This window comes from Phyllostomus discolor, chromosome 13, assembly GCF_004126475.2.
Source record: "Phyllostomus discolor isolate MPI-MPIP mPhyDis1 chromosome 13, mPhyDis1.pri.v3, whole genome shotgun sequence".
Taxonomy (NCBI): Eukaryota; Metazoa; Chordata; class Mammalia; order Chiroptera; family Phyllostomidae; genus Phyllostomus; species Phyllostomus discolor.
The window spans coordinates 5,765,815-5,789,469 of record NC_040915.2 but is presented as its reverse complement, the minus strand read 5'-3'; the positions used below and the strand labels follow the sequence as shown (position 1 = coordinate 5,789,469).

The 23,655-nt window shown below is 46.7% G+C and overlaps 2 protein-coding genes across 7 annotated transcripts in view; one reads left to right on the top strand and one right to left on the bottom strand.

Annotated features, from left to right (window-relative positions):
* The window catches only part of RAPGEF6 (Rap guanine nucleotide exchange factor 6), a 206,080-nt gene extending 192,874 nt beyond the window's left edge, over positions 1-13,206 (top strand). For all 3 annotated transcript variants that reach the window (XM_028527512.2, XM_036014843.1, XM_028527513.2), the window contains 5 exons: positions 904-1,029; positions 6,285-6,513; positions 7,997-8,499; positions 10,846-11,160; positions 11,803-13,206. In XM_028527512.2, coding sequence (XP_028383313.1) covers positions 904-1,029; positions 6,285-6,513; positions 7,997-8,499; positions 10,846-11,160; positions 11,803-11,828 — 1,199 coding nt within the window. In that variant the 3' untranslated portion in view covers positions 11,829-13,206. The remainder of the gene's footprint in view (positions 1-903; positions 1,030-6,284; positions 6,514-7,996; positions 8,500-10,845; positions 11,161-11,802) is intronic.
* CDC42SE2 (CDC42 small effector 2) overlaps positions 12,336-23,655 on the bottom strand; it is a 107,254-nt gene continuing 95,934 nt past the window's right edge. For all 4 annotated transcript variants that reach the window (XR_004900577.1, XR_004900579.1, XR_004900576.1 and 1 more), the window contains exons 7-8: positions 19,029-19,036; positions 12,336-12,351 (exon numbers count right to left, since the gene is read on the bottom strand). The gene's annotated coding sequence lies outside the window, so the exon portion shown is untranslated. The remainder of the gene's footprint in view (positions 12,352-19,028; positions 19,037-23,655) is intronic.

Sequence of the window (23,655 nt, the reverse complement as noted above, 5' to 3'; positions counted from 1 at the left end):
CACATTCATATTAAAATGGCACGGAAGAAAAAGTAGTGTGAGTATGCTGCGATTTCAACTATCTCAGGGTCAAAGGGCCACTTCTCAGTGTGCGAGTCCACGTCAGATCTTGGGCTTGCGTTAGGGGTTGAGGGTGCGGCAGTAGCTCTCTGGCATTTCTTAGAGACGCATGTAAAAATGTCAGCATGTTGAAACCATCACTGCGTTTGATCTGCGCTAAACAGGACCAGCTGTCGGCCAAGAATGATGCTAGAACTTTGCAGGAATGTTTCCAGCGGGCTCCATCCTATTTTTCTATAAATTCATGATTCTTTCTGTTGTCTACTTCTCTCCTGTAGTGTGAATTTAGTGCTCTTGAAAAGGGCTGGCCTGGCAGCCCTGCAGCCTCTTCCGTACCCCCACAGCACAGACGCAGCACAGGTAGCGCCCGCGCCAGCATCCCTCGCTGCACGCCACATGCCTCGCCCCGGCTCGGAGAGGCCACCTCTAGAGGGGAGGGGAGAGTTCGAATCCATGCCTTCTCTATTCAGATTTCCAACAAGTGTGCCAATTGTGAGGGGCGGGACTTGTACTCAGACTGTTAAGTCATTTTCCCTTACGTCCCAAAACAAACGAGAGCTGTTATAATCTGGTCTGTGCTGGCTGGCTGAATTTGAACAGACGACCTAGAGGTGAGAATCTCTGTGTCCATTCCCCAGTCATGTGGTCCCGTCCGTCATGTACGCATTTCAGTCGAACACACGGCCATCGCGCATCGTGGCTTCCGTTCTGTGGCGATCGAGGCACCTACAGGCGCGCTCCTTGGGACATGCGCTTACTCGTTTTCTTCTATTCTTCTTTCTTTTCTTTTCTTTCTTCTCTCTTTCTTCTTTTCTACTTCTTCGTCTTCACTTTAGGTGCTAGTTCCGCAGAAAGTTTTAGGAACAGCCGAAGAAATAAGCGGTAAAAAACATACTGAAGACACCATGTCCGTGACATCATCCTTACATTCGAGTCCTCCTGGGTCCCCGCACGGCTCCCCGCGCAAAGGTGAGATGGCAGTTCATATGACCAAACAACCCTCTGAAACACATGTTCCGTTTTCCATCTGTAGTGATGATGAAAGTGTGAGGAAGGAAGGCATGGCCTCTCGTGCTGTCCACACTCCTGGGTATTACTACTGTGCAGGGTCCCTGCACTCCAGGTGCGGTCCCTGCCTGACGGAGGGCGACGGGCTTAGATGCGAACACAGGCAGAAGCCGCAGCTGTTCCGTTCCGTGCGGATTCCTGTGTGCTGTTTAGACTTCCCATTATGTGAGACTTCTGTGGAGTACTTCAAAATAAGAATTTCTACAAGAAATTGTTTTTAACCAACAGCAAGATTTAGAGAAACAAACATTTAGGTTCATGCATTCCTTTCTTTAGTAATACAACATCACCTTTCTATTAATCGGAGTTTAAAATAACCTTAACCCTTATGGGTTTTTACATTTACGTTTATGTAGAACCTCTTGAGTAAAAAAACCTGAAATCACTCTTACTCACATGTTTCCGTAGTTCAGACTGAGTTGCTCTGGACCGCCTGGCCAGTGCGCACGGAGATGCTGTTCTACCTTTGCCACGCATGTAGCCACCTTGCTGGTGTCCCCATGTGCCCGGTCCGTGTGCGCCCTGTGGCCGAGGGTCCTTGGTCCTGGTGTTGTCCTCACAGATGTCAGAGAATCACATCTTTAAATAATCACAGCACAGGGTAGTGCGTGGTCTAGGAAGAAGCTTACGAACTCCAGCAGGAAGGAAAAGCTGCCAGAGCTTTCCACGGCTCCTGTGCCCTAAGTTCCATTTCCGTTTGGGAGGGCTTTTTCTAAGTTTTGCCCCAAGTGTAGCAGCAGTGTGGTGCAGTGATGGCAGATCTGGTTTGGGTCCTGACTTGTCCCTCCCTACTGCTGTGTCACTACAAGCAGCTGATCCACAAGGTTGGGTTTCCTGTCTGTGAAGTGGGGGGCACCACCTATTTTAGGGAACCTGTATAAGGACTGAATGAAACAATATGTACAAGAGCTGGGACATGGTAAGTGTTCAGTGAACTGGAGTGTCTCTTGCCCTGTGTCAGCCCCTGGCAACAGAGCTCCCTACCTGCCCTGCACAGCCCCCGTCACCTGGCTGAGCCTGGCTGGACTTCTCACTCAGGGGCTACTAAGAAAAGCTTCGTGAAAAATCAAACAGGACATGATTTTGTGAGGCACCTAGGTCTGCCGCATCTCCTCCAGGTCAGTCTCAGTGGTCCCCTCAGATTGGAGCAGTGGCTGGGAACTGCGCTGGGCACACGGGCGGTCCAGAGGGGCATACCTCCATGCTCCCTCTGAGCTGTTGGGGGCATCTGTGCCCGCTTGTGTCCCCGCTTTGAAGGGCCTGTTGCAGACACGCCTCTAACCAGGAGACTGTCTGGTCTCTAACCAGTGCGACTGGTGGGGAGAGGTGTTAGGATCAGGAGTTTCCCCTTCAGAACACCACTGTCACTGCTGGAAGAGGAAGTCTTGCCCCCGCCCGGGCTTCCTGTGTGAGCCCAGTCCTGTTGAGAATCCTTAGGAACCTGGAGAAATGCTTTTCTTCAAAACTGTTTCCAATTGTTTTTACATGTGTTTTTTTAGAACCCCAAGCGAATATTTCTCTATATTTCCACACAGGTTTTTTGCCTGTCATCTGTGATTGAAAAAAAATGCTATTAGTCTACGCATATATTATTAGGATCAGCTCCTAGTTCTTGCTAACCTTTGGAATTAGTTCTTTGTTTTCTAACAATTAAGACAATAAGCCTAGCTTTATATTTTTCACATGGATAATCTAAACAAGAACTTTTTTCTTTTTTTGTATTTTAAGTATAGTTGGTGTACAAAATTATATCAGTTCCAAGTATACAGTACAGCGATTCAGCATTTGCACACCTGTCCGTGTGCTCAGCCCTCTGGCTTGAGTCACCACCTGTCGCCATGCATGCCCCACATTGTGGACTGTCCCCCTTCACCTTTTCCACCCCCCAAAACAAGAACTTTTAAACAGTGAGAAGTCGAGAAGGTCCTTAACCTTTCTCCTCCCAGTGCTTGAAGACGGCAACCTTTCCACCTTGGAGAGACAACAGGATCAGAAATTGTGCTTTATAAATACATTTATCGTGCAGACTATTGGGATGTCCTATCTGATTTTTGCTAAGCTTTTTTTTTAGTAGAATCTGTGTGAAGATTCTAGAGGTAGTTATATTTGGGAAATACTTTTGTCACATTTCTGCTTATGATTTTACCAACTTGGCGTACAGTTCACTGTGCTCCAGGGAACCTTTAGCCTGTGGTCTGTCTTGCAATGACTGCTGTGTAACGCTATATACGAGACTCTTTGGGCATTAACATGTATGTTGCCCGGTTTCAATTTCTCAGAAATTTTCAAGGCGTTAGAATTTTTAACAGTGATATCTTATGTAAACCAACTTAATTGTGATTAACTGGAAAGAATTGACCGTGACAGGGTTTTTGCATCTCTCCCTCCAGTTGGCAGCATCCTATCCGATCCCAGCAGCCTGCTGCGGCTCTCAGGGTCTACCTCATCCCCTCCCAGTGAGACCAGCACCGAGATCAGTGGCCACAGCTGCCCCGGCATAGGTGGGGTTTACTTGCAAAAGAAAATCCTTCAAATTACCAGAAGCACAGCCAAAAGAACAGACAGGACCAAGAAGGCCACTGAGGAGAATAGAGACAGGACAAGTTGTGAGAACACAGCCAGAAAAAGAATCACCTCCCCGTTTAGAAGATTTAGGGAAAGAACGCTTTCAAGGGAGAGACTAGCCAACAGCACAAAAGAGGACGCAGATCACCATCACGCTGCAGAGAGCTCTGAGAAAGTGGAGGGTGTCGGAAGCAACTTCAGAGATGAGAAAGGGGGTGACATCTTCCAGTTCCAGTAGCGGGCCACAGCACGGCTTTAAACTGCTTCCGTACGCGCTGCCAGTCTAAAAGGAGGAAGACACTTTGAAGTTTTTACTTTACTTTAGTGTTAAATCGGTTTCATTTATTACTGTAAATGTAGCCTTAAATTTAGTCATTTGTTAAATAAAGGTTAGGCAAACAATTTAGTGAAATACTGTTATAAGCATTTTACATTAGTGTTACAGGGTCCTCTTAGCAACAAGTCCTATGAATTAAAGTGCCTTATTTTTTATACATGTATTTAATTAATGTCAGTAAACTTGATACTCTTGTGTTCTGTAGTGACTTTATTTCACCTGCCAGTGGCAGCTGGGTCTGTGAGGGAGACGAGCAGAGAGGCCTTTTCAGAACTGTTGATGTTCACTATTGAAAACCCCCCAATAACGATTCTGCTCAGACGAACCCTTGGCTCAGGGATTTAGTGTGTCTTCGTAGTGTAGCTACTTTAAACAAGCTAAAGGAAAGGAAGTGTTTGGGAGGCAGCAAACCACGTCTTGTCCACATACACACTGTCACCATTTCTCATGTGTCTCTGAGTGGCGGAGGAGGAGACGGTCTAAGTCAGCGGGTGAACATCATCCGGAAACTTGTTAAAACACAGTTACCCTTTTCCAACACGGACCTTGTAATTTGAATTGTCCAAAATAGGACCAATTATGTGTCTTAATAAGCTTTCTAGGTGGTTGTTAAGTTGATTATATTCCGAAACAACTGATCTAACACACCAGGGGGGAAGTTTTTAAACAAATAAAGCGGGCCTATCCCATAGGACAAAAGAGCAATGATTTTTTTGTTGTTCTTGAGGACGGTGAATGTTTTATTTCTTACCACGTGTACGTCCATATTACTTTGCATTAGTGTCGGGCGTGCAGCAGCGCCCCCCCACCCACCAGTGTTTCCTGTCCCCACCCGGCCTGTGCCACCTGGGGCACACGAGTCATTCCAGTGTCAGCAACTCTGCTCCTGTGCTGTCCTGTGCACCGCGGTGGCTGCTGGTTTGTAGTTTTTAATTTCTTTGCCTTTTCGCCCAGCCCCTCACTGCGCCCTGCCATTTGGCTGCCATCAGTCTCTTCTCGTTCTGTGAATCTCCTTCAGTGTTGTTTAAATTGCATTCATTTTCTATTTGTTTACCATTATCCATTTTCTTGGTCCTCCTGAAAACTGACCGACTGATTCCTGGGGCGGCGGCTGAGACGCCGCAGTGGCCAATCCTACAATCAAAGACCTGGGCAGGAGTCGAGGCAGGCTTGGCTTGTGTCTGGCCCCATAAGCCACATATAAATTCACACGTTTTCTGGTCTTAATTTTTCTCTCTGAAAGAGTTAATAAAACTGCTAATAAGGGTATTGCTCAACACTCTTTTTTTTCTTTAATGACTCGAGTTATGTGTGAGTATAACAGCCCATAGTTCTTGAGATTCCTACGGATTGAACCAGGGGTTAGATACCTGTAAAGCCATATTCCCTCAGTGAGCACAAAAACAACTGCTTGCTTCCTTGGGCCTACTCCTCACTGGGATGACTGCAGCGTGTTCTTTATTGCGAGGCAGAAGAAGCTTGGTGACACTTTTGTAACACTCATCAAAACCAGCTCCTCTGTACATGTGACTGTCAGGCTGCAGATTTGTTTGGGGAGCCTTCCCCCTCACTCCGTCCCTAGCCTTTATTCCAGGGAATGCAAAAAAAAAAGTCTCCTTAGCTATATCGCTGTGCAGTAAGTCATAAAACAGTGTAGAACACCTAAGTACCATTTTTTTATCCCATATTCTCAAGTTAGTTCAGCCGTTCCATGTAATATCTCCAAAGTTGGTGAATGAAAAAAGAAAGTAGGTGTAAGATCAAATCCAAGTCTAAAATCATTGATTTAAGAATACTAAATACTTTCAACTTGGGGCAAGACTCTTAATGACATAAGCAGAATATCTGGGGTAAGTAGATATAGTTGAAAAAGATATAATTTTTCCCTAGAGTCCTGATTCCCCCACCCCTACCCCATCTCAAGGTGGTATTTGGACACTCTGGCCAGGCCATGAGTTTTATGTTAATTAAAGGTGGGGTATAAGGTTAAAAAGAAGTCGAGAAACTCCAGATGTCCTACTTTTCATGTTTCTAGTCTCTCAGTGCCTTCTTGTTTCATGAGATGCTTGTAAATGTGTGAGAACCTGGGCAGAGAAACCTCTGGACTAGTGTTCTCGTAATGCTGGACTTCTCTGTTTCTTGACCTTGCTGTTGAATTGGGATTGTTGGTAGACGAGGGCACACCCGCTCCCCGGCCACACCTGCCCCCTGGTTTCTTGTTTTGGAGTTGATCACTTGCCTTCTCCTCCTTCAGGCTACGCACTTGCACCGTCAGCCAAATCTGACAACCTGTCTGACTCCAGCCACAGCGAGATTTCTTCACGGTCCAGCATTGTGAGCAACTGCTCTGCCGACTCCATGTCTGCAGCTCTGCAGGATGAGCGGTGTTCTTCCCAGGCACTCACGGTCTCCGAGTCCACGGGGGCTTTGGAAAAGACAGAGCACTCCTCAGGGACAGGAGACCACAGTCAGCTTGGCCTTGGGTAAATACCCTCGCCTGTGTCCATGTCACCGAACCTAAGCCAAGTGGGCACCCACTACCCCCGTGGGGTGCTGGCAAGGGGGTCCTTAGAATACAAAGGCCAAGCATGCCTTCGCTGTACTGAATATGCAGATAAGTGCCATTCTGAAGGATGTGTGGGTGCTCATTGTTTAAATGTTACTGAATGCAAGTAACTTTCCTTCACAGGTACCTTTTCCGTCAGTAAGAAGTCAGAGTGAAGTTGTTACTGCTGTGGGGGGTGGTGTCTGCATTCTGGCTCTCAGGTTGGAAGCTGTGTGAAAGGGCCGTGTGGTGGGAAGCACCCTGCACTGCGGACAGGAAGGGGGAGTGAGGCGTCCTTGATCCTTACTCACTGACAGAATGATTTAGGGAATTAACAGCTGGTAAAAGGGTTCAACTCTAGATTTCTATTTAGAGTCAGGCAAAATGGAAATCTTTAAGTATTGAGAACGTTGATTCTAAACTGATAAATTTTGTTAGCTCTGGTATACTTTGATATGAAAAAATGTAAAATATAGTCAAGTGTTATAATCGTATTTGGAAAGGTTTCTAAGCTATGATTTTCTGGAGCAGAGGTCAGACTTCTGTGAAAATTAGTAAATGTTTTAGGCTCCACAGGCCATAAGGCCTGCTGCAGCTGCTCAGCCTCGTTTCACCGAAACAGCCTGAGACGATACGGAGACAAGTGACCATGTAGTGTCCCCGTAGAACTTTATTTACAGAAACTGGGAGAAAATTGGCTTGGCCGTGGGCCCCAGTTCTCTGGCTCCTGCTTCCTACTAAAGCAAGGGTTCACAACCTTGGGGGGCGGTGAAAGGCTAGATATTAAACATTTTAGGCTTTGCAGGCTGCATATATGGTCTCTGTCTCCAAGTCTATGGAGAGTTTTATTTTCTTTTAAAGTGTAAAAACCATGCTTTGCTCCAGATCATACAAATGAGGGCTGTGGGCCGGTGAATGGCCCATGAGCCTTAGTGTGGGGAGCCGTGCTGTCAGTGACAGAATGCACCAGTAGCTGGTGGTTGGGAAAGTTGGTGCTGTGCTAGGAGAACCTCAGAGGTACACGCCTGTGGTTGGAAATTCTTAACTCTGCACGCATCAAGAGGATCTAGCATTACATTGACCCAGTGTAAAAATGGGTACTTAGTTAATTTTATTCATTTCAAACATCATTTTGCATTCTTGTTTGCAATTAATTTAAGACAAATTCTGGAGGAAGCCTCACTAAATATTTCCATTTCTTCAGTGTATGTCTCTAGCCAAGTGCTGACACTGGTGCTGGCAGAAGTTTAGTGAGGACTGAAGGATGGCGGGGCCGGTCTGCTCCACAGGGTTGCTGTGGCGTGGACACGTGTTTTGGACTGAGGCCTGGAGTGGCTTGTACCCCGTAGTACCTGCTGTGGGCAGAAGAGCGTTTTCCAGTAAGCTGGTAAATCAATTTTACTCGTGTGTCTCCAATTCAGGTGGACAATGTCAAAGCCTTCTCTCATCAAGAGCTTGGCCATCTCGTCCTCCATGAGCAGTGACGAGATCTCTCATGAGCACATCGTCTTGGACGCAGCCGACAGTGGTCGTGGTAGCTGGACTTCCTGTTCGAGCAGTTCGCATGACAACTTCCAAAGCCTTCCAAACCCAAAAGGCTGGGATTTTTTGAACTCTTACCGACATACCCATTTGGATGGCCCCATTGCTGAAGTTGAACCCACTGACTGTGAGCCCTGTTCCTGCCCGAAAGGCTGCCCTAGAACTTGTGGCCAGTGTAAAGGCAGCCTTGAGACCAGTCAGGGGAGACAGAGTTGGGCCTCCTCCAGTTCTCTGTCGGACACGCTCGACCCAAACTTCGGGACGGTGAGGCGGAGGGTGTTGGAGAGCGCCCCCGCTGACTCACCGGAGGGCTTCGGCCCGAAGGACGGCACTGACCCGGCTTATAAAACTGTCACTTCAAGTACAGAAAAGGGCTTGATTGGTGAGTTCTGTGTTCTTTGTCCTATTGCTGGCATTTAGAGATGAAATGGTTAAAAATGGCACTGGGACATCCTGGTCTAGAATTTTGTTCTTGGAAAAAATCCCTTCTCTCTCACATTAACCCCTCTTTCTTCCCTCTTCAAATGACTTTTTTAAATGTTCATGATTCCTCAAGGGCTTTGGACAGGTATTTATGCCTCTTGAAATGAGAAGGCTGGTTTGATTAAGGGGACAGGTGTATTTGTCTTACTTTGTTTGAGAGAGCTTTTTGTTCATTGAGGAGATACTACATCACCATGCAGAACAATAAAGGGACGAGTCTCTCAGGCCCAGCATAAACGTGCGCGCTGCCAGTGCTCTGCGCAGGTGATGCACTCGAGAGAACAGGTGAGGCAGATGTGCAACAGTTTGTCGGCTTGCCCTCCTGGAGCACAGGCCCCGCTCGTGGATGCCAGCCCAGCCCCACGCAGCGCTCAGGGTGTGTCCTTCTAGTATTTAGGCCATTGAGTACATTTTCCTGTTTCCTCCTAGAATTACATAAATGCTTGGGTAGAGTAGCCCCTGCTTTTCTATTTCTGTGGAATGACTACTTGGAATCAATAGTGTCATAATCAGCTCTTAATTCTGTAGTACATTCACGATGTCAATTGAAATTACTAAAAATGTGAAAGGCAGAGAGATGCTGATTTTTATAGCTCATCTATAGCACATTGTAAATTGCATTTTAGAGTGAGTTTTTAGCTCATTCATTTTTCTCCGAAGTATTTTTTTAATTAAAGCCTTGGAGATAACCATGATGTGGCTGGGTAAGCAGGAGTGCTCAAGGATGTAAAATCCTCCTTCCGGCATCCTCTCCACCCCTTCCTGGTTTAGTCCTCCACAGGTGGGGATTGGAATTCTTTCTGGCCTTGATACCCATGCCAGTTTTACTGACAGAGTTCTAGAAATTTCATTATGGACAACCTTGATCCTCTAAAGGGAGAATTAATATTAGAATTTTTAATGGTACTTTTAAATTTATTCTGCCCATATACATGTGTAGGTATTATTTGTGTTCTGAAAGTCATTTTATGATCAAGATACTCAGAGCCATTTGTTCTGTGCGTTTTGTAGACGGGTCTTAATTTCATGGAACTTCTACTTTAACCTCTTTCTGGTGCTTTGAAGTTTTGCCTTTGTTCCAGGGTTTATAAGACTTAGAGAAAAGAATCTTAAGTCACCATTACTTTTAACATCCATGAAAAATCAGAGAAACTTAATTTAAGATGGATTTCCTAACATTAGGGTTTTTTCTTCTTCAGTTAATCACAGATCAAAAGTTAGAAGGTCCTTAAAGGAATTAGCTCAAATTAGCTGCTCTATACCAGGAAAGTTAAAGTTGTCTGTATGCCACAAGAGAGAACTTAGACTACCCAGCAGAGGTATCAAAAACAGCAGCGGTGCCTGTCTTAGGGCTCAGAAGTCACTTCTGTGACAATTTAATCAACAGCCCTGGCCAGGTGGCTCAGTTGATTAGAGTGTTGTCCGGTGCTCCGGAAGGTCTGGGTTTGATTCCCAGTCGGGGCACATACCTAGGTTGCAGGTTCAGTCCCCAGCCAGGCTACATAAGGGAGGCAACTGATAGATGTTTCTTTCTCGCATGGATGCTGCTTTTGTGTCTGTCTGTCTCCCTCCCTCCCTCCCTTCCTCCCTCTCTAAAATTCATAAAAACATGTTCTCCTTGAGGATTTAAAAATAAAGAGAGCGCTTTAAAAAAAAATCCAGTCAACAAACAATAGATATTTGGGGTGCTCTTCTTTTTAAAAGATTTATTTTTGGAGAAAGAGGAAGGGAGGGAGAAAGGGGGGAGATATATCAATGTGTGGTTGCCTCTCACTCGCCCTGTACTGGGGATTTGGTCTGCAATCCAGGCACATGCCCTGACTGTGAATCAAACTGGAGACCTTTTGGTTCACAGGCCGGCACTCAGTCCACTGAGTCACACCAGCCAGGGCAGAGTGGACTCTTAAAGCATTTCTGACTCAGCATCTTTAGGGCTGGTAATCCTTGCAGAGTTTGTCACACAGTCTGTGATGCAAGGGCTGACCTGCAGAAGGAATCTTATCATCTGTCATCTCCATCAGCTCTGTCTCATTCTATTTAATGTTTATAAAACCTAATGTAATTTAAGTATTTTTTAAAACATGTTTAAATACTGTTTATTAATTTTAAAAAATATTTTAATCATTGTATTGAAATAATGTATATTCATTTGTGTTTAAGTTTTATTTTGTCATTGTAATAAGTTTCAGTATATTTTTATTTTTTTTACTTCTCATTAACATGTCCATTGCTTATTTCCTGCCAGTGTACTGTGTCACCTCCCCCAAGAAGGAGGATAGGTATAGGGAGCCACCTCCCACTCCTCCAGGATACATGGGGATTTCTTTATCGGACCTAAAGGAAGGACCCCACCTACACCTAAAACCTCCAGATTATAGTGTGGCATTGCAGAGGTCAAAGATGATGCAGAACAGCCTGTCTAGGCTGCCACCAGCCTCTCTCAGTAGCAAGCCCGTGGCCTGTGTTTCATCGAGGATTATGACGCAGCCTCAGAGGCATGGTCTGCAAGCGTCCCATCCCAAACTAGCAGACGAGGCTGATGCAGATAGCGAAGCAGATGGTATGTTGATAAACTACCTTCATGGCTCTTAAATGAATTGCTGAACACATTTAATGGTCTTTAGTCTGCTATTTTAGATAATCAGTAATGTTTTCTCAAATGCCTGAGAAATCTCTGTTAAAAGAAAAGTCCCTAAATATGGTGGTGGGATCTTTTCATGGAAGAGGGGAGCCTGCTCAATTGAGTGCCCAGTCCCCTCCTTCCAGCTAACGTGGAGTAATCCCAGGGCGATGGGAGGATTTTGAAAGGAGCCACTCAATGTTAGTGGAGTCCTGTTTTACACCAATGCATGGAAACCTGAAACTTGGAGTATCTAAATGCAAAATTATCTGTAATCGTGCTGTCAGTAGAGTTCCAGTTATGAGTAAAACCCTCCACTAACTTTGCAGCTGTAGTTTGCTTTGTTAAAAGTAAATGAATTTTTTATCCTTTTAAACTAATAAAGTAAAAAGTCGTTATGAAATTCCAGTTGTCAGCTTTCAGTGTGTTCAGAATTCGTAAATGTCACTATAAGAAAGCCTGGACCTTGTCCAGATCGCTGAGAGGATTTCTTTGTGGAAACTAATTTGTAACAGATAGCTAGATTGTTGACCTTCACGAATATGCTGATCTGCTACTTAAGTGCATGTTTACTATTTTCAGAAAATGAACAGGTTTCAGCAGTCTAGCTGGAAGTCATGGAGGAAGGAGCAGGCAGAACCGCCCGTGCTACCCAGGCCGCTCCAGCTGACAGCCGGCTGCTGCTACTCACCGGCAGGCTTCACGCCCTGCGCCCTCTGCGCCCTGAGCGACGCCGAGCCCTGGGTCACGCCTCCTCTCGTGAATCCCTGCCGACGCAGTTTCCTCAGCTGTGGGTGCCGTGCCTGGATACGTCCTCACTCTGCACACCAAACCCGCCTTGGGACCATAGTTGCTAGAACAAATCCAAACTCAAGAGTCCTCCCCATGTGTAATAATCGCTATAGATTTTCCTTTAACAAGTTATTTTTAAGGTAGTAGCAGCATTTCCCAGCCACAGCTTGGGCTGATGGACAAATCCAGAACGTCTGCCAATACCAGGGCCACCCCTGTGTATTTGAAAAGTAATTTATTATTTGAAGTGTTGAGGTTTTTGTCTGTCTTCGGGAGCTCTCATTAGTCGATGTTTATGTTTGAGGCCGTAGACTGTCTCTGGTTGACCACACGGAAGTCCTCCTCACGGAAGGACGTTTGACCTGTACAGAACTGGAGCGGTCGGGTCTGTGGCACCGCTGCCACTGGCGTCTCAGTGCGAGCGGCAGAGGGGCCCTTTGTGGATGCGGTGTCGGGAAGGAGAGCGGCCCCGCCTGCTGGCCCCTGCTTGGAAGGCCAGATGAAGCTGCCGCAGGGTTTCTTATCAGTCCTTAGGGAGAGGGAGGTGGCAATTATACTTTTCCAAAAGATGAAATTTTTGTGTTAACATGTATCCCAATTCTTTCTGAACTGAAAGGTGTGCTGCATCTAACTAAAAGTATAAACCCAGTAAATAGAATGGGTTCTAGAGCGTTCTACTCGGTAGAAACCCAGAACCAAAATTTTCCCAACTCAGATACGGAGTTTTTTTTTTTCAAAGAAGCGAGGTCATCTGTGGTGTGACCAGGAGGATGACTTTAGCTTCAGGAGGTGCTCTGCTACACCCTCCCCACCTCACAGCAGCTCCAGGCTGCCTGGTGCTGTGGCCACGCAGCCAGGCTGCCTGCAGTAAAGCTCTTAGCTCATCAAGGTAAATAACTGGTTCAGACTGTGTGGGGGAGGAGCTAGAATCATGGAAATGATCATCTCTGGGTTCCCAATCTAGCCCCTGAGAGGAAGTATATTTTTTTAACAGCCTATTGGGAATGGCACTCTTATGTATTTATTTAAAGTTTCGTTGATTGTTTATGGACAAGCTAGACTTTCCACATTCTTACAAATGAAATATAATGTATTCTGTATCTTAAGTTTAAATTTTTTAATTTGCTTTTTAGTATAAAGACAAGTGAGAGCCTAATAAACTTCTGTGACTACCAAAAAAAAACAAAAACAAAAACTAACCCCAAAGCCATTAACGTGCACTACCCAGATCAACTTGGAGCCACGCAGGCTCACTTCTGAGTGGCTGCCCCGGGTGCGTGTGCAGGGTTCAGTCAGCTGTGACTCCCTCCCCCGGCTGCCACATCCCTGCCGCTGTCCCTGTGTCTTAGAGTCATAAGTCGTCAGCTCCAGGTGGCAAGTGGCAGTACCATCTTTTTCACCAAAGCGATTGTTTCTTCTCTTTTGGAAAAATAGCACATCTGAAAAATTGCCCCTGGGCAAAGGGATGTTAACCTGAAACATAAGCCTTAGAAATGAGCCCCAGGTGTGTCAGAACAAGGCTGGTTGGCCCGAAGCTCTCCGGTCTGTTGAAATGGAAAGGAGCCCAGACCGAAAGTCCTGGTTTGAGAGTCACACTGAAGTGATTCGACCTGGAGACGGCCACCCTCTGGTCACAGATTTTTCCTTCACACACTACTGCCCTCCTGTCCAAAGCGAAAGATATTTTTGCAATGACCGTCTTTTCATCATGTTTGGGTGTTTAGTCCCACTATTTAGTACTTACCGCTCCAGAAAAATGTGCAGTCTGCACAGTGTGTGTCTGTCGCAGGTCCTTCGAACCAGGCGGGGCTTCACCTGGCCGGTCCTTAGTCGGGTCAGTGACCTCCTGCACAGAGCGCGGGAGGCTGTGGGGTTGGATGTGCATTGCACCTTGTAGCCACCTCTGTTTCACCTGGCTGGAACTGTGAGCCCTGGCCTCGGCCGATCACATTGATCAGGAACTAAAGCCAGATGCTTTCAGTGTGACAGTGTGTGTCCCTTACGAAATCATGGAGTTCCAATTGTTGTATGCCACAGCGCATGCCTGCCGTCTCTGTCCCATGACAAGAAAAAGAGAAGCCTTAATCTTTTTTTATCCAATTCTAAATCTTCATTTTTGTTTTTGTTTTATAAATTTATAAAATAACTTCTAAATAAAGAGGCGCGTGCCCTCATTCCCCCACAGCTCTGAACCTGCCAGGACGGTTGAAGCAGCAGATTTGTGGTGCACGGCTTCTTTGTGACGAAAGGTTTGCAGAGTCAGTGACCCCAGCACCTGTTCCCTGAAGTTTATTGTAATGAAAAGATTCTTACTTCTCCAGATGATTCCTTTCGGTATGCTCTTCAGAGGGAAAAGACCTTAAATGGTTCTTCAGGAGGGTGACCGGTCACCAGGCCATCACCTGCACAGCCTCCAGGCGGAATGTGGCGGCGATCCTGGGGCTTCCAAAAACAAGCCTGGTTTTTGTGAAGTGTTTTCACCCCTCTGAACGGGGACAGGGGCAGTTTCCTTGTGTATTTAAAACAATGATTGTTATTCTGATATATTTTAAACTTCTAAAACACGTGATACTAAAGTGGATGCATATCCCTTTCAAATTAACTTCAAGGCTGGGGCAAGGGGAGGAGGAAAACCTTCCGAGAGGGTCCAGGACATTGCCGACTGTGGACTTGGACCCCAGTTTATCTGCAGCTTCCACTGTCCTCTGTTGGGCATTTTGAGTTCCGGCGCGCACAGTGTCGTGTTCGATCTTTTGAAATGAAGCGTGGATTTCAGCAGGAGAACAACAACCCTGCGTGGCCCTAGCGATCTGACCACCGTCGTCCCGCACAGTCCGGTGACTGCCAGTCACCCTGGAATGAGCAGTGCTGCCTCCTGGTTTCGATACCTCTTAAACTTATGTCTTTTAGAAAGACGGTGCCTCTGTACGCTTTTTGTATTTTTACTGAGTGTAAATATTTGTTATATTTTTGGTTAACAGAATGTAAAATACTGTTTACTATTCCCCTATCTGCTAATACTTGGTAAAATCAATAAACAATCTATGTTAACCTTCTCTGCACTTTATTGCAAATGTTATGGCAGCGAGGAAATAATTATACCCAGTCACTCAAGAAGGAGGCCCTATTTTTGTCTTCAGCGATATTTGGATAGTCCAATTATAGTTGACTATTGTGTCTGTAAAATACCAAGATATTTTGTTTTTTACAAGTGTTTTTGATTATAAACCTAGTAACACTGGCTTAAACCCTGTTGAGCTTGTTCTTTTCTTAGAACCATCTCAGGCAGACTGTCCAGGGCCGACTGACACTGAGTCCACCTGCGGTCAGTGTCCCTCTTAGGGATCTGACATTTACATCCGGGGCTCCCCCAGGGTTCCAGGAAGGAAGGGCTAAGGGGAAGAGGCGCAAATGTGTCCCTTTTTATTAGCAAAACAGGTTTTTCCAAAAGCTGTGCTTGCATATTCCTTCATCACTACAAGGCCCTATTCCCTGGAACTTGGAAATGTCACTCTATTTGAAAAAAAAAAAAAGGGGTCTTTCAGATGTAATTAAGCATTCTGAGATGAGATTCCTTTGGGCATATTGGTGGGCCCTAAGCCCACCACCAGGGTTATCGAAGGAGACGGACCCGGAGGAGGAGGAGCCTCAGCCACGTGAGTGCGAGCCGGGAACTGGGAAGAGAGTCTTCCTTAGAGCCTCCAGGGAAGCGCCACCTGCTGACAGTGGGACTTGGGACTTCAGGCCTGTTTTGTGAAGCCACTCATTTTGGGTCATTTGTTACAGCATACCTAGGAAACTAATACACACTACTATCCTTGATGTCTGAGGACCCAGAGCCTATGATTAAAGGAGGTAGCAGTCCACAAGCCTGCCTGGGGAAGCCCCTCCGACTGCCCGAAGGAAGCACCTGTATAAACAGAGGGGAGAGACACTGGTCGTCCCAGAGGGACGCCCCTGTCATCTTGGCCAAACCGGCTTTTCATTTTTCTGATTTCAGACTTCTGGTGAGTATGCACTGGTGGCTTTAATTTTAACTTCCATGATGACTAATGCTGCTAAGCATCTTCAAATACCAGCCATTTGGATGCTCTTTTGTGAAGTGGCTTTTACAGATCTTTTTTACCTGTCACTAGACTATTGAAATATGATTGTTTTATAATGACCCTGCATTTAGCAACCTTGCTCAATTCATTTATTCGAGCAGTTTGTAGACACCTTTTGGGTTTTTCTTTCTATTATCTGCTCATAGTGACTTTCATTTATTTCTAGTCGTTTTGCGCTTCCTTTCCTGCGTCAGATCGGAATGCCAGCCCAGGGCTGACTTGGTGGTCAGGGTGGAATGCTTGCCCCTGTCCGCAGTCTCAGGGGGACTCTCTCAGACTTCACTGTGGAGCGCAGTGAGTGTTACAGGATTTTGTAGGTGGTCTTCTTACTAGTGTTTGCCGAGTGGGTTTATGGCGTTGGGTTTTGTCAAGTGATTTTCTTGACTCTACTGAGATGCTAGAATTGTTTTCCTTTTATCTGTTAGTATGGTGAATTTGATAGGGGACTCAAGACTTGGAAAATTTTAGCTTAAGGTAAAAAGCTGTAAGTCTAGCAAGTAATGTGTATGTTAAGCTTTTGTTTTGAAAACTACAGATAAGGCCCATCTTGGCTCCTGAGAAAAGCAGGGGACCTCTTGGAGCACTGGCTAGAGATTACTGCCTGGGGACATGTTGGAGGCATCCGGGCCTTTTGTGTGACACCCGCCCCTGGGAACAGCTCACTGCACCTTGTTTGTCCTCCCCCACCCCCTTATAAAAGATCTGGCCAGGAAAGAGAAGGGAAGATGGTTTGTTAGGGTATGAACCCACCATCTCCTCAGACCACCAGCCATCTGAACAAAGTGCCCATAAAAGATTCAATCGCTGTCATTGCTTATTGGATTTGGTAGTGACAGGCAACCTTAACGCCGGTGTCTTTTCCGGTTATAAATTCATTGCTACCTTTCCTAGTGTTACCCCTCCTCACCCCTGCTGACCCCACTTGACCTCCTAGTCTGTGAGAACAGACCCCTCTAGGTCATGACCTGCTTTTCCTTTTCATGTATCTCTAGATGTTTTGTTTTGGATTTTTACATCATGTTCAAGAGAGATGGTCTGTAGATCCTGTTTCTGTATTGCCCTTGTGAAATTTGGTGTTAATGTCACAGGTGGACACAGGTAACCAGGTTCTTAGTGATCAGGACAAAGAATTGAACCGAACACCAAGTTCATAGAAGAGAACATGGGAGCAGGCCAACTCCAAGCAGAGATTGACCTCATGGGCTGGAGGGACTCTATTTTTACAGGGAGGATCCTTTCTGGCTAGTTTTGGTGGGCTTTTACTGAGTATATACAAGTAGTTGCATTGCTTTAAAGCTACTGCATATGTGATCTCCCATGATCCTCCCTGATTGACCACCAGGGAAGAAGGTCCCACAATGCTACCGAATTGACCCCCGTTTCTCCTGGGGTCCCCCTGTGCTAGGTTCACCTTTCCCTTCACCAGAGAATTATAGCTCTCCATGCTAGAGATTGGTGAAAAAGAAAAGAGTTATTTATTCAAGTTATACAGGCAAAAAGTAATGACTTAATGTCTTTGTTAAAATCCCAAAGTTCCTTAGAACACCCAGAAACACACAGTCCTTCCTTCCCCCTTTTGCCCAGTCTGGGGTACCGCATCTCAGGGAAAGAAATAGAAGTCCGTGGTTCAGGCAGCTTCCAGTTCTTCCCAGTAATCCGTGCTCGGTTGGTAGGCCTTCCTCAGTTCTCAGCACCATGGACTGCGTTGCCGGGATCTCCAGCTAAAGCTGCGTGGTGGTTCTCTGCTGAAACTGCGTGATAATTCTTTGCTAAAGCTGCGTGGTGGTTCTCTGCTAAAGCCACGTGGTGATTCTTCTCATGGCTGTGGGGCGGGGAGGCGGGGTCCCCTGTGCCAAAAGTGCGTGGTCCTCCTTACATGGCTTCTCTCCAATGGCTGCCAAGTCTGGGTTTAAATATCCTTCCAGCATGAGTCTGTGCAGGGGTTGCCCCATGTCATGGACCCAATCATCTCACGCAGGTGCAGGAGCTGTAACCAGGGGGAGTTGCCTCCCAATTACATCTTGGGAGGAAATTCCTTCCATCCCCCTGGCTCAGAGCCTGGCCACAGCTATTTAACATATCTATGCAACCAGTTAAAGGTTATAGATGTGTTAAATGACCATGCCAGAGGTTAACTGCAAAGCTGTTGCTGTGCAAAACAGCTCTCAATGGCCCTGCTCCATGTGTCCCTTCCCCCAACTCACACCTGTGGTGGAGGGTGAGGACATCCTATATATCTAATATTTCCTGGACACCTTGGGTTCTCAACCCCATTACAAATCCTTCTTTTGGATTTGTAATGGGGTTCAGAACTCATGGACCCTCTGGCTACACCCTCCTGTATTAATGTAAGACTGGACTCATGGAAATAGCTGGAAATTGTTCCCTCTTCGTCTGTTTTCGGGAAGTCTGCAGAAGATTGCATTCTGGCCACGTGCACCGCCCCCGAGGGAGCAGCAGGAGGTCTCACCTCCTTCTGTTTCTTGTGTCCTCAAGGGTTACTGCCCTTCAGCGCCTGGCGTTCGATGTCTTCAGTGGCTTGTTTTATACATTTTGTCTGGTGCTTTAGTTACTTCAGGTGGAAGGGTGAAGTGCCAGTTTCTCCATCATGACCAGATGTGGAAATCCATACATGAAATTTGCATTCCCTTTGAAAGATTTAGCCAGAAAATACAAAATACTGGTATATGCCAAAAGGAAAAGCACCTGTTAGGAAAAAGTGTGCAAAAGACCTAAAGGACCATGGAAGAGGGGACACCATCCAGGAAACACGAAAAGGTGCTTCGTCCTGCTGTGAAGGACTACGTGGGTCTGCACTGATGACTGGGACGCAGGGTTCGCCTGCTGCCCTCCGTGTGGAGTGGTGGCAGATGCTCAGAGCAGAGGCACATACCTCGCCCCCCAAGAAACAACTGGGGCTAAAAAGGGTGGTAGAATTACACTGCAGCCGCCAGGTGGCGCCACACCACAATGGGACTGTCCTTAAAAAGGTGAGAGCAAAGTCATTTCTTAGCCATCTTTCCAGATAGTCTGCAACCGGTAGTGAAATATTCCAGGAGACTCCTTCACAGAGGTAACAAAACCAAAGCATTTCCAACCAGGAAATACAGAATTTTAGACACATTCTGTTGGGATAATATTTGGGCATTAATGAATGGTCAGTATGAATGAAGCTGTTTCCTAATACAGTGTTTGTACATTTGGACATACAGTTTGGGGCACATAATGAGCCTTGGCTTTCTCCAGGGCTGCTAGGGGGCATGTTCCAGAAAATACAAACACTGCCCCTGAACAGCAGTGAAAAGCAGGTAATACGCATAAGAACCAGCCAAAGGCTCCTGGCGGGTGCTCATCTGGTCTGACTACTGGTATTTTTTGGTCTTTTTAACTTTGGCCATTTTCGTGGGTCTGTTGTGGTTTTTTTATTGTGCTTTTCATTTCATTCTCTGGTCATTAGTGCAGTTGAGCTCCTTTTCATGTTCATATGGTCCATTCGATTTCTACTTTTACAAAGTGCCCTTATTCTGTTTTTTCTTACCGAATTGTAGATATTCTTTTTATATTCTGGATATGACTGCTTAGTCTGTGACATTATGGCGGACGCTCTGTCATACCCCTAATGGCATCTCTTATTGAAACGACGTTCTTAATTGTTACTTAGGCAGATGCATCATTCTTTGCCTCTGTGGTTGGTGCTTTTATGTGACCTCTAGAAGAACTCTATTTTTATTCCAAGTTCATTAATATATTTGTGTTATCTTTGAAATACTTCACGGTCTTGCCTTTTAAATTTAGCTCTAAAATAGCTCTGGAATAGACTCTGTGCAGTGTGAGGCAGAGGTCAAGTTTCATTCTGCCACCTGCCGAGCGTCCCTGCACCGGTTACTGAAAAGCTAAGTCCTTTGTCTTTCTGCCCTCAGTGCTGTCTCCCTGGGAAATGGGCTGTCCTTGTGTGTTTGCATTTATTCCGGAGTCTGCATGGTTTTATCAGCCTGTCTGTCCTTCCATTCCCCAGTGCTACATTTGTCGTGGTTACTTCAGCATTGTAACGCGTACTGGTACGTGGTAGAGGAAGCTCTTACCTTGTTGTTTTTCAAGAATGTGTTAACTGTTCTTGTATCATTGCATTTCCAAAGGCATTTCACAACCAGCTTACCAACTCACACACGCACACAATTGCAGTTTTGAGTGGGGTTTTCTTGAAATTATATAACTATTTGAAGGAAATCAACATCTTCATAAAATGTAGTCTTCTGATCTGTGAACCCAATATATTTTTCAGTTTACTTAGATTTTGTGTTGCTCTCACTGTTTTATTGTTTTGGCTGAAGGGCTTTTATATTTTTCATGTCAGGTTTATTTTTAAGTGTTTGGTGTGTTTTTTGTCTTTTCCTACTTTACTGAGGTAGAGTGGACAAATAAAATTGTGTATTTTTAAGGTATTTCAATCTCTTTGTCCATTTGGGCCACTTTAACAAAATAGCACAGACTGTTTTATAAATGACAGAAATTTCTCTGTCCCAGTTCTGAAGGCTGGGAAGCCCAGGATCACGGTGCCGGCGCATGCAGTCATGTCTGGTGAGGGCCTGTGTCCTGGTTCACAGTGGTGCCCTCTCGCTCCGACCTCTTTCATTAGGGCACTAACGCTGTCCCTGGGGGCACCACCCTCATGACCTGTCACTTCCAGAGGCCCCGCCACCTCACACTATCACCCTCAGGATTAGGATTTCAGCCTAGGAAACTGGGGTGCAGGGAACAGAAACACTCGGTGTATAGCATTGTGCAACTGTGAAACCATTACCACAGTTGAGCTAATTCACATAGTGCCTCACAATTACAATTGGCGTGTTGTGCGAACGTCAGCTCTCTTCGCAAGTGTAAAGTAAACAATACGGTATTAACTAGGGTCCCCGTGGCATACAGTCGCTCTAGAACTTACTCATCCCGCATAACTGAATTGCAACCAACATGTCCCCATTTCACGCCCCCTGTACCCCCGACAGCCACCAGACCGCACCTGCAGTGACCTCATGCGGCGTGGGCCTGTTGTGCCCACCTGCCTTCACTTAACATGATGTCCTTCTGGTTCCTCTGTGCTGTTGCAAGTGACAGAATTTTTTTCTTTTCTAATGTGACCCATATTCCCCTGTGTGTGTGCCACATTCTCTTTATCCGTTCATCTGCTGACAGACTCTTAGGTTGTTGCCAAATCTCGGCGACTGTGAATAATGCTGAGGGAACGCGCAGATGCAGATATTTCTTCAGCCCACAATCGGCGAGAAGCCAGAGCCCTCAGTTCTGCAACCTCAGCCTAGTCCTGCGGGGAGTGCATTCTGCCGGCAGCCTGAGCGAGCTGCTTCCGTAGTTAGGCCTCCAGAGAAGGCCGTGGCCCAGCTGGCACCTCGACTACAGCCTTGTGAGACTGACCCCGCACCCCCTGAAGTGGTGGTGTTGCTCTACAGCAATAGATACTGATTTTGCTTGTCCACAGAGTGACCTGGGGGCAGCGTGCAATTTCCTAGCCCTAGTCTCCCGTCCTCACAACAGGTGAGCTGCAGTCACCTGTCTTACATTCACCGTCGCTGTGAACGTAGACAGATGCCCAGCCACCCAGGAAGTGCTCGGTTGTCTGGGGCTCTGTGGTCACCGCCTTCGTGGTTCTGTGCTTTCCTTCTTCCCCACGTTCCCTCTTCTCACCTCTGTAGTTTGCTTCCTTAAGTCTTCCATGCCCTCTCCCTTTCTAGATTTCTTTGCCCCGTATAGTCTTGGCTGACCAAACCTCCTTTATCTAGTGGTCATTAATCTGACCACCTTATCTGTTTGAAATAGTCAGGATGCTTCAAAATCTAATCCATAGAGAGAATGCACTAAAGTTACAGCATGGGCTTGTTGACGAGATTCAGAGCTTCCTTGTCTGAGTGTAAACCGAAGTCCAGATCTAGAAGTGAGGAGACAACTAGCAGGAAGCATCTTCTCAGCAACAGTGTGACGAAGACAACCAGGGAGGGAGGAACCTGGAGGCTGAAGGGCAAGAGCCGCCCACAGAGCGGTGTGGGCGGTGCCAGGCTGCAGTGCAGCGTCTGGAGAGGTGGCGCTGAGCCGACGCCACATCTGCGGGACTAGATGCATCCTCTGCAGTTTCAGTTTCCGAGTTTGCTTATGACAATGTTGTCATCAAGAGGGCCTCCAAACAGCCCGTTCTCTCGTTAGGAGAGCCGAGTGTCTATTCTGTAGTTTCATGCTTGAAATATATATGATAGAAGACTAGAAATCTATTTCAAAAATATTTAAGTTATAAGAAAAATCCACACTTTAAAAAGTGGCCAAAGAACATAGACATTTCCTCAAGACAGAGATGACCAGTAGGCACATAAAAAATTGCTCCACATCACTAAGCCTGAGGGAAATGCAAACCAAAACCACGGTGAGGTATCACCTCATATCCATCGAGATGCCTACTATGAAAAGAAAAAGAAAAACCAAGTGTGTGCAAGGGTGCAGAGAGACCGGAACCGTAGGCCGGTGCGGATGTAGTGGGGTGCAGCTGCTGCAGTGAACTGTGGAGGGTCCTCAGGAAACCAGCGGTGCCAGGTGCCACCGTTGGCCCGGCAGTCCCCTGTCCGGGTGTGTCCCCACCAGAACCGGGAGCAGAGCCTCACAGAGAGTGCGCGTGCGCCCACGTCCACTGCGGCGTCACCCACCGGAGTCGAGGGGTGGGAGCCGCTCGAGTGCCCATCCGCAGACACCCGGATGGATGAACCGGGGCATACATGTAAATGGAAACTGTTCGCCCAAATGGGGAGAGAAATTCCAACATCGGCTACAATTTGGCGAACCTTGAGAACAGACAAGCGAGGTGAAGTACGCAGGAGCAGAAGGACAGACATGCTGCGCGGTGTTGCTCCCGCGAGGCGTCCAGACTCAAACCCGTACACGGGGGGGGGGGGGGGGGGGGGGGGTCGCGAGGTGTCGGGCGAGTCTGGGCGCTTCAGTGCGGCCAGATGCAACGGTTCTGGGGGTTGGTTGCGCAACGATGTAAACATGAAGTGATGCACACTTAAAAATGGTTGAGTCTGTAAATTTATGTTTGTGTATTTTCCACAATTTCTTTAATGCCGAAAATGGCTCCAGGAAAGATGAACAAATGAAACGTGTGTGGCGAGCTGCCGCCAGAGGGGCAGATGGGAAAACCAGCAGGCAGCGAGGGACGGTTCAGCTCCGGAGGCCAGACGCACGCTCAGGGCCACTGCACACGCCCAGTAAAAAGCCCGAACTCCGGATCTGCGTCTCCTCGGGGAGTGCCCTGGGGACAACGAACTGCTAGGCAGCTCTGGGGCTGTACCAGGGGCAAAGCTTCCAGGGGTAACCTGACCTCGGGTGTCAAGGTTACCCCCTTGACCCAAGTTGGGTAACCCAAGGTTACCCAGCTTCTCGTGCACTTCATCGGGCTAGGGCGCTAATAAGCTTTAAAGAGTAGTTAGTTTTCTCATCAAAGGTTAGACGTTTAAACCGTATCTGAACTCATGGTGTCCATTGA